Source organism: Platichthys flesus, chromosome 19 (genome assembly GCF_949316205.1).
Source record: "Platichthys flesus chromosome 19, fPlaFle2.1, whole genome shotgun sequence".
Classification (NCBI taxonomy): Eukaryota; Metazoa; Chordata; class Actinopteri; order Pleuronectiformes; family Pleuronectidae; genus Platichthys; species Platichthys flesus.
The window spans coordinates 19635356-19645059 of NC_084963.1; the positions used below are offsets into that span (position 1 = coordinate 19635356).

At 40.0% G+C, this 9704-nt stretch overlaps 1 protein-coding gene across 2 annotated transcripts; it reads right to left on the reverse strand.

Moving 5' to 3' along the window:
* Positions 1-1075: 1075 nt before the first annotated feature.
* On the reverse strand, positions 1076-8937 carry slmapb (sarcolemma associated protein b). Of its 2 annotated transcripts, XM_062412334.1 has the most exons (11): positions 8811-8937; positions 8438-8498; positions 6301-6447; positions 6150-6224; positions 5715-6017; positions 5228-5444; positions 4860-5076; positions 3348-3473; positions 2463-2597; positions 1943-2030; positions 1076-1566 (listed from the first exon to the last, which is right to left on the reverse strand). In XM_062412334.1, the coding sequence occupies exons 2-10, from the start codon at positions 8487-8489 to the stop codon at positions 1947-1949; spliced, it is 1356 nt and encodes a 451-aa protein (XP_062268318.1). In that variant the 5' UTR covers positions 8490-8498; positions 8811-8937; the 3' UTR covers positions 1076-1566; positions 1943-1946. The 2 variants fall into 2 exon arrangements, with proteins under 2 accessions (XP_062268318.1, XP_062268319.1); XM_062412335.1 differs by lacking the exon at positions 1943-2030 and having other exon boundaries at positions 8811-8936.
* Positions 8938-9704: the final 767 nt, after the last annotated feature.

Sequence of the window (9704 nt, forward strand, 5' to 3'; positions counted from 1 at the left end):
AGGGCTTCTCACCATTCGGTGCTCGGGCCTTAATAATAATTTATCATTCTGTATACAGTTGTTTCACAAAAAGCCAAATTTATGTGTTTTTTGATGAGCTAACAACAAATAGAAAGACAGAGTGAGGTCTTTTCAACATTTGAGCAACATAATTCTATTTAATGACACAAAGGTCTGCTCAAAGCATCTTAAGCTTTTCCTCATGTTGTGATGTAGGATATTTTTTGAATTGAGTATGATAAAGTATGATAGAGTACGACTTCAGCATTAGTCAGAATGTATATTAGAGCTATATGAAGCACAGTATGTAAATTCCTGCTAAAGCAGTGCACGGCTGCCATTCTGCTGCCTCTCTGGTCTTCTACCAATGACCTACATACACACTAGAGCAGAACAAATGGACACGACAACTCTGCAGAGAGCCTTGCCTTTCACTGGAACGATTCTCATCCTTATATAGGGGCAGCCCTCGATCGGCTTGCAGGCCACAGGCACAGTGTATCCCCTGGGTTGTCTGATCAAGAATCTCAAGTCACTTTGGTTGTCACCTGTTGGGAAATAAAGTGCATCCTGCTATAGAGCTTTAGTATCAGTGTGGTGGTCGGCCCTCTTAAAGGGTGGAACTGCTCTCACTGGGTAACCCTGTAATCTTCCAGTAGAGTTAAAGGCCACCACAACAGTCACATTAAATTAGAGGATCAAGCTGTGCTTGTGTGATACTATGTGTCACAACTCCACTCACTTACAGAGATACTCCATTCATTTAATGTAGCACTTACATAGAGTTGAGTTCTCTAAAGAGACAGATTTCTAAACAGGACAGTCGAAATTTAAGCAGCAGAGGAAAAGATATCGTCCCCATTAGTCCCTTATATCCTACAATTCACTTTACTTAGTTGCACAATTCATCAAATCTCTGAAGCATGATGCTGAGAAATGGTGCAGAAACACATAAAAGTTTCCTCAGTAAAGGAAGTATCATCATGTATTTAAAATAAAATATTACTAGAATTTGTAAAAAGCATAAGGTAGATATTTTCAGTCCTGAACTGACTCCATGAAGTTAATATTGGGCTGCATTATTGTGATCATATTTATTATTCTGAAAATGACAGAGATGTGTTACATTTAGGGAGGTTCAGACTCCAAAAATATCATCATATATAATCAGAATGAATTAATTGTGTAGAGTCTCTTCACATTCATTAAAGGATAATCCTATAAGTCAAAATAGTAGCCAAAAAATTACCCAACTGTTTCTTCACACAACAAACATACAAGCAAAGGTATTTATTTCCGCGAAAACTCACATTCTTTTATTAAATTCTCTGCCATCTAAAATAGAGCATCTTAATAAGCAAACAGTGTTACGTAGGAGCCCTCCTAATTAATAGTGCAGATATGATGAGGGGGCAAGTTTTTCAGTTTTAGTGCAGAGTTCGATGACAAACATTGATTCACTTGAGAATGTGCTCGTGCGAGTTGCCCTCAGGTTCTGAAGATTGCAGCAGCAGTCACTGCCGTTAGAGCCACAGCGACCGCTGGCCCCCAGATCATCCACGCTTTCTGAAACAAGCGGTGACACAGATATGGAAACATGAGCCTCACCACATGAAACAGCCCACCCGAGGATTGACAAAGATTTGACATAGGGAGCTTGCAGTTTAGATCGATGCAGTGCACAGAGGACGTGAGTAACGGCTCTTTCAGACACAGATAAGCCCATTCAAGAGAGAAACAGTTGTTAAGCGTTAAGACATCCAGACAAGACAAACAGATGTCAGATGTTGGAACTATATGATCAGAGAGGTTAGATATCTGAGACATTAATTTCCCCAGAGGAAGGCATTCTGGGAAACGAGGAAAACCTGATTAATTCATGCAATGAGCTAGAAGACACTGATGAGAATGAAAGATGTAGGCCGACTTGACAGGGGTGTACCTTACTACCACAATGCACCGAAGCACCAATACAGCAAAGCCAGGAAAAGGCCGATGACTATTGCTTGTGCAGGCAGCAATAGGGATGTCTAAAGAAGGGAAGGGATATTATAGTAATCAACTGAAATGGGACATACTTTAGTTGGGCGTAGTAGCTTTATTAATAAACCCTCAGTCAGTAGTCTGTGTCTGTGGTGTTTATATAAATCTCGATGTCTAAACGCAGTGATCGACAGTGAATGTGTAGAAGGGAGCAGGTGTAATGAGGTTAAAACAACATATTGTGAATCTAATAAACCTGAAGACATTTTAACAAATAGAAAACATGTTCAGTTTACTATGGTTTCTAAATTAGAAACAAAGCTCATGCTCCCAAAACCAATACAACTACAGATGTTTACATATTTCTACCCTTTGTTGAACTCTTCATATGTTGTTTGTCCAAAAGATTAAATCAGGGTTTTTTTGTATGAGAAAAAAACAGCCTTCTTCTTTCTGTTGAGTGTTAGATAATCACTCACCGTTGATCCTTTCTCCTGAAGCTCCTTCATGTTGGCTTTGCACGACTCAAGTTCATCTGTAAGGGATTGAGTCTCCTGCTCAGTCTTCTCATATTTGTCCATCAGGTCCGACAGCTTGGTTTTAGTCTCATCGTGCTGTACAAAGAAAATCACCTAAAGTATTACTAATTATAGTCGTAGTAGAGTTTTAGTAAAACTAAAAACTAAACAAGTTTTACTAAAAAACAACAATAAATCTCTTTATTGTATACTAGCCTTATTCTAGCAATATAACCATCAGAATAACTCTGGTCTGGGTAACTACATCAGTGACAGTCACAGAGAGAAACTGCATCTGTATTTATCAATTGTTTCAATATAAGAAATCAGCCCTAACTGGCCCAAAATTCCCCGAAGCACCAATACAGCAAAGCCCGGAAAAGGCCGATGACTATGGCTTGTGCAGGCAGCAATAGGGATGTCTAAAGAAGGGAAGGGATATTATAGTAATCAACTGAAATGGGAAATACTTTAGTTGGTCGTTGTAGCTTTATTAATAAACCCTCAGTCAGTAGTCTGTGATGTTTATATAAATCTTGATGTCTAAAAGCAGTGATCGACAGTGAATGAGTAGAAGGGAGCAGGTGTACTGAGGTTAAAACAACATATTGTGAATCTAATAAACCTGTAGACATTTTACAAATAGAAAACATGTTCAGTTTACTGTGGTTGCTAAATTAGAAACAAACCTCAAGCTCCCAACACCAATACAACTACAGATGTTCACAAATTTCTACCCTTTGTTAAACTCTTCATATGTTGTTTGTTCAAAAAATAATATATATTTTTTTTGTATGAGAAAAAAACGGCCTTCTTCTTTCTGTTGAGTGTTAGATAATCACTCACCTTTGATTCTTTCTCCTTCATGTTGGCTTTGCAGGACTCAAGTTCATCTGTAAGCGACTCATTCTCCTGCTGAGTCTTCTCATATTTTTCTGTCAGGTCTGACAGCTCAATTTTAGTCTCATTGTGCTGTACAAAGAAAATCACCAAAAGTATTACTAATTATAGTCGTAGTAGAGTTTTAGTAAAACTAAAAACTAAACAAGTTTAACTAAAAAATAACAATAACTGCATCTGTATTTATCAGTTGTTTCAATATAGGAAATCAGCCATAACCGGCCAAAAATACCCATTGACAAATAATTAGAATCACTTTTAGGCATATGAAAGAAGGCATGTCTGATTAGAGAAATGATCATGTCCCCAAGTGTGAAAAGCTGAATTCCAGGGTCAGTAAAAAAGATAACAAAATGTCAGGATAAAATGGTACTACAGAGATCTCCTGTCTTTCTTGCAGTCATGCGAGCGTTGAGGAACATACCCTAAAGCCTGAAATGTCTGCCATTTGGAACTTAACGTTGAAAGTACTGACACACTGAAACTGGTGTAAGCTTAACTAGAATATTCAGTAATGTATACAGGTAAATACATTACTAGAGCAACACTGAGGCTCGGCAGTAAAATAGTAGCCAATGGCCTAGATGGACTTTAAGTAGAAAGTCTTAAAGGGTCCAAAATGCTTTGGATTTCACATGGGCCTGTTTCATACTACTTCAAGGCTTCTGAGCAAAGGTGTTATATGGCATAATGTGTTCTGGCTGAGCAGATTCAGCAGGGATTCAACACCTATAAAAAAGACATAAAGGAAAAAGTAAAGGTTTACAGTGTCAGTTATAAAATGATTTACCCGAAAATAAATATATTTTCATTTAATCTTGGGGCAGAAGTCAAAGAAAAGACATAAAATTACTTTATCAGCCCATTCGTATTTTTACTATAGTGAGTCAGAAACTCAAATTGTAAACAAAAAAGTACACAATTGAACTTCATTGTATGGTTCTGTGTCAGTACAGTCCAACTTTATTTGCTCCAAACAGATAAACTTACACCCCTTAACTGAGAGTTTGTGTGGGAAGTAAATACTTTAACACCTTGTCAACATTGGTAGCTTTACTTTGTAAAACAGCCTGGTCAGCAGACAGCATCTGCAGTCCTCTGGCAGTGTATAAGCTGCCACAATGCTATACTGTGTGCTCAAGATTGTTTTGATCTAACTCACAGATCTATACACAATCATGTGCTTGCATGTTTAAATGGAATAAAATAAGACTCAAGGCCTAAAACATCCCTTGGGACTCCATTAATGTGCTGAATGTGCAGGTGAAGTGTGATTCATTCTGTCTCCCGTCAGTGGCAGGATTGAAACATGATAGTGAAAGGCATCCAGGCACGGACAGTGACAAAAGTAAGGGTCAGGTTCGAGGCTGAAATAATCTCCAGCCTAACCAGTGTGATTCTTGGACGTAATTCTGAGATGCTCACTCAGGTGGATGTCTTTATATTTTGAGAACATACCTCTCTTTGCAGAGCCTTGTTGCGACTGTCTGCCTCATCCAGTTGGGTTTGCCACTTGGTGCTATCCTGCTGGTGCTGGAGCTGCAGGGCTGCCAGCCTCTTCTCCAACTCCTGCTGGTGCTGGAGCTGCAGGGCTGCCATCCTCTTCTCCAACTCCTGCTGGGATCTCTCTAGGGCTTTGAGGCTGTTGCTCAGTTCAGCATTTTGAGCACGGGAACTGTTAGAAACAAAACAACACCAAATTCAATAGGTGAAAGATGACAAACGGCAAAGTGTTTGATATACTGAATAGCAAAGGAGCAGAGTTAAGCAAATGAGAGACAAATGTGGAGGGTGCAGCTGGATTTGTGGTTATACTGCTCACTGACCTGGCAAGTTCCTTCTCCAGCTGCTGCTGTTTATGCAGCTCTGCCTCTTTCTCAGAGCGCAGTACAGCACAGTCACTCTGCAGATTGGTCTTCTCTTTCAGGTTAGACTTGGATAGTTTCTCCTTCTCAGCCCTGAGTGAAGCACATTCATTTTGCAGACTAATCTTCCCCTTCTGAAGCCCATTACACTCCATCTGCATGGACTGCAGCTCACTGGCTGTGAAAAAAAGGGGTTTTATGTAATGGTGCATTCTTTGAGCAGATGCTCTTTTGTTATGTAACATAAAGATACATTATCGTGAACAGGCTAGTGCCTATGAGCTTGAAGGTAAGTCTCTTCAATCTAGAATTATAACAGATATTAAGGAATACCTATGAACCTGCCAACCTCAATGATATCTTTCATTTATGTATGACTAAATTAATTAACATCATAATTACAATTATTGTGTGATTCATACAATAGTATAAATATGTATATTTGCACCTTGTATCTCTGCAGTTTTCTGCCACTGCTTGCTCTGCTGCTGAAGGTCCCGCTGCAGGTTTTCAATCTCATGCTCATATTTGCTGGCAGTCTGGCGCCACTTGTCCAGATCCTTTGTGGTGGTTGCCAGGTCAGTCTGGATAGCAGCAACGTCACGGTCCCTCTCAGCAGTGGCTGACTCCAGGGCACATTTCAGTGACTTCACCTCATCACGTGCACTTTGTAGCTCATCATGTGAGCTTGAGGAAACATCCTTCTGCCCCCTGAGAACACCCATTTCATCCTGGAGCTGGGGCAGCTGGCCTGTTCCGTACCATGGACAGTTAAATTAGTAGGTTTGACATTTTCATGTGGAAAAGATAGTAGCACAATTAAGCCACCAACGATAAAACTACAAGCAAGAGAAGGTGGCTTCACACAACACAGATAAAATACCTTGGAGAGGTTTTATCTGTTTTGCCGACTCATCCTCTCGTTGTTTATTGTCTTTACTCTCTCCATCCGAGATACCTGCAAAAATAACTGCATTTGATGGGTTGCTGTGTGTTAACAGGGTATATTTAGCATCAAATATTTATAATGTTACCTTTTAGCTCAGTGCATTTGTCTCTTTCATTGTTAGCAAGCTCAGTGTTAGCAAACTCCTGAGCATCACGAAGATCATCATCTTTTAAATGCTTGATCATTTTTTCTGAGTCATCAGAGGATCCCACGTTGGAACTGGTCAGGTCATCTGAGATAGAGAAAGAGAACGAAAAATACAACAAGATCCATTCTGCTAACATGAGAGTTTTCCTGGACTGGAGCACATACAAAAATTTGAAAAAGTAAAGTTTAAACTATACTTAAACATCAAGTAATAGGGCAACACAACATTAAAACAACTAAACGTTTCACCATGTTCATTCTTCTTCAGTCCCAATTCTTTTAATCATGGCTGGCATACTAGATGATTTCCCAAGATATTAAAATGGGCCTATTACATAAACTAATTGCAGACCCAGGAATAGACACAACTATATTATCTGCATTTTCTATCCCAGCTATTATTGAATAGGTCAGTAAACCTAGCGACATGAGTCTCTGGCAAGTCTACAGTGCCTGTCAGCAGTATGTTGCTGCAAACAATCCACAAAGGGAATGGACCGGCCAAGACTGCCAGGGGTTTGTTGTGTTTCCTAGAGGAAGAAACAAACTCCACAAATACTTGGGCTTTGCGAATGCCCAGTAGATTGATCCCCTACTCTGCCGTAGCTCGGAAAAGAGATGACCTCATCTCATACTGAGCATTTGGCAGGGGCGAAAATGAGTGTCGGGACAGGTCAAGCATGTGCACCATAAAAGGACACACGAGTGTACTGAGGCTGCTGAGAATTTCTGCATTTGTTCTGACAACTGTGATTTCATTGTCTCCGCACTCACGTGTTGCATTGTACTGCCACCAGATGGCATTGATAAATACCCCTTAAAATGTATGGGTATGAAGTGACTGATGGAGGCTGGTGGCACCCTCTGACTCGAGCATGTGACCACCCTGCTGCGTGCCAGACAAAGGATGGGCGGGCAGTGTTCTATCCGGCATGTGTTTGTATGAGGTCTGTGTGTCCCTTTTTGCATGCATATGTATGATTGAGAGTCAGAATGCGAGTGGGCTCCCAGTAAGTTCAACTGTCTGAGTCCAGTTTGTGTGAAGGATGAAAGTCCTCTGAAGACAGCACGAGGGAGAAAGAGTAACTCTGTCAAGGGCACCCAACGTGTTATCTTTAGTAACATCAGTAATTATAGCCATTATGTCGCCAGATCAGAGGATGACACCTGACAAAATAATAATGGGATTAGACTTGGGGTAAAAATACGTCTCTGACTGGTTGGGGGAAATGAGCAGCATCACACTGCCTCAACTGATGACAGAAAAACATTGAAGGGGAAAGTCTTTTTTTAGCTCAAGCACCGAAGGCCACGGCCATCATGGTCTATCTTTCCCCGCTGCCGGTTTCCTTCCCAATGAATGTGACAGCATTCTTTCACAGAATCAGAGGGTTAGTGCCGCTCGACCACTGAAAGCCTCCAGTATTCAGTGAATCTATAAAACTGTTAATCCTAACTGCCAGAAGGTGATATTAACAGTTAGAACATGTGCTGTATGTGACCGAAACAGAAAAACATCTAATTATATTGAAATGACTGAGCTATTGTTGTTGCTAGGACAGTTGCTTTTCGCCTCCTATAAGCTGTGCAGTGTGGCATTACAAATGCATCTATCATGCAAAATTGATTCGTTCAGTAACATGCTCGCAGATATGTTCTCATACAGTATTTTTTATGTTCTCCGTGTGGCACCCATTCCTCCATTACTCCCTGGATTTTATTTGAGTCCGTCTCCCTTAATGTCAGAGCAGGAGACATATTAGTCAGAGGATGTGCCCTCTGTGAAAAGAGACTCCATCTTCTGATTAGGTGTTGACACTGGAGAAATCAGCCTCTAAAACAAGGCCATCCACAGGACTGTACGCTCTAAAGCCTCTAAAATGTCTTTGATGATCCAGACACAAATTTGAACTGTGACTCATGCTTTTTATCAACCCTCATCTTGTGTGATAGCAAGATATGCTGTGTCAGGTAAGATATATTTGATTTGACGAGCAAAACAACACCAAATATCACCAAGTTTTAACTTTATAACAATAATTGCTGTCCATTTTAGAGAGAAAAAAAAGGTTTACCTTTAATTACTGATACGTTATTTAGGAGATCACTGGACTCTTTCTTGTCCATCTGTTTGCTCTGTAAGAAAAAGTATTGTGAATAGATACACATTCCTATGTTTAAAAACACATTTTTGATCTTTTAAAAACATATATAGATTATTATCTTAACTATACCAAATGAAACCATTACTGCTGCATTAATGGCTAAAGATTTGTTTAAGTATATATTTTTCAAGATGAACACAAAACTGCATGATCATCCACAAAGACATCACAAGTACTTAAGGAAGAGGCATCTGCATGGCTGTTGAGAAATGTATTTTTCAGGACAAGGTCACAGAAAATGTGCTGATACACGGAAAGGATCAAACTTAGCAAAAGATATTACCTTAGGTGGTCCAAGAGCTACAGTATTCTGTGTGCGCTGAGGCTACAGCAGTCCCTGACATGAAGAACACTTCACCAACTATCAGATTTTTTCAGATGCGAAATGGAGCAGTCCAAGCAATGAGGGGACGGGGGTTGGCACAGAGGGGATGACAAGCACTGTGTACAAGACCTCCCCTGCTGTAGTTGGCCTGAAGCCAGTAAGGACAAAGAGCTGGTTGAAGTAAATGGACAAATATTTGGGGCTCAAATGCTACACTAAAATTAAATCAGATGAATATCCTCAACCCCCCCCTTAGTTTGTGGCTCAAGCTCCAAGCCCCTAAACACTAGGTCATGCATCCGATTAGGGCATCACGGAAGCTGCAGCTGCATACTGACACAGAGAGCTTTTGTTCAGGGAGCTGCTCTCTGGCCACTTGGTACTGATGTAAAAGAGCGACAAGATGATGAAACAGACGAGGGACTGCTGGTGTGAGAGTGTGCGTCATGTGTACTGCATCCACCTCCTCTTTTCTTATGCCCTCTAGGTCACTCTATTCTCACCTTAATTCATGAAATATTGCCTTCAGGTTTAAATCTGCGTGCCATTCTGAAAAGTGGAATTATGTAACTAATACAGGATATGTACTGTTTGGATAATTTATAATGGACTTTAAAATACCGGTTTCAACATTCTCTGAAATTATTCTACGGCTGGGGTAAGAATCAAGATAATAAAAAAAGGGGCTTGTATTGAAAAGCTTTTAAGACTGAAACAAAGGATTATTCCTCAATTAATCATTAGGTCAGTAAAGTGAATACAAATACAAATGAGTTAGCAATCACAAAATAGTAATAAATCAATTGCCTCTTCCTTGTAACTCTAACATCATGTCAAAGTGATCTTTAAAGT

Coding starts and splice junctions, on each gene's coding strand:
- slmapb (XM_062412334.1), bottom strand. CDS start 8,489: ATGGACAAGAAAGAGTCCAGTGATCTCCTAAATAACGTATCAGTAATT. Junction 6,448..8,437: donor TAACGTATCAGTAATTAAAG/GTAAACCTTTTT, acceptor TCTCTATCTCAG/ATGACCTGACCAGTTCCAAC. Junction 5,445..5,714: donor GAAAACTGCAGAGATACAAG/GTGCAAATATAC, acceptor TTTTTTTCACAG/CCAGTGAGCTGCAGTCCATG.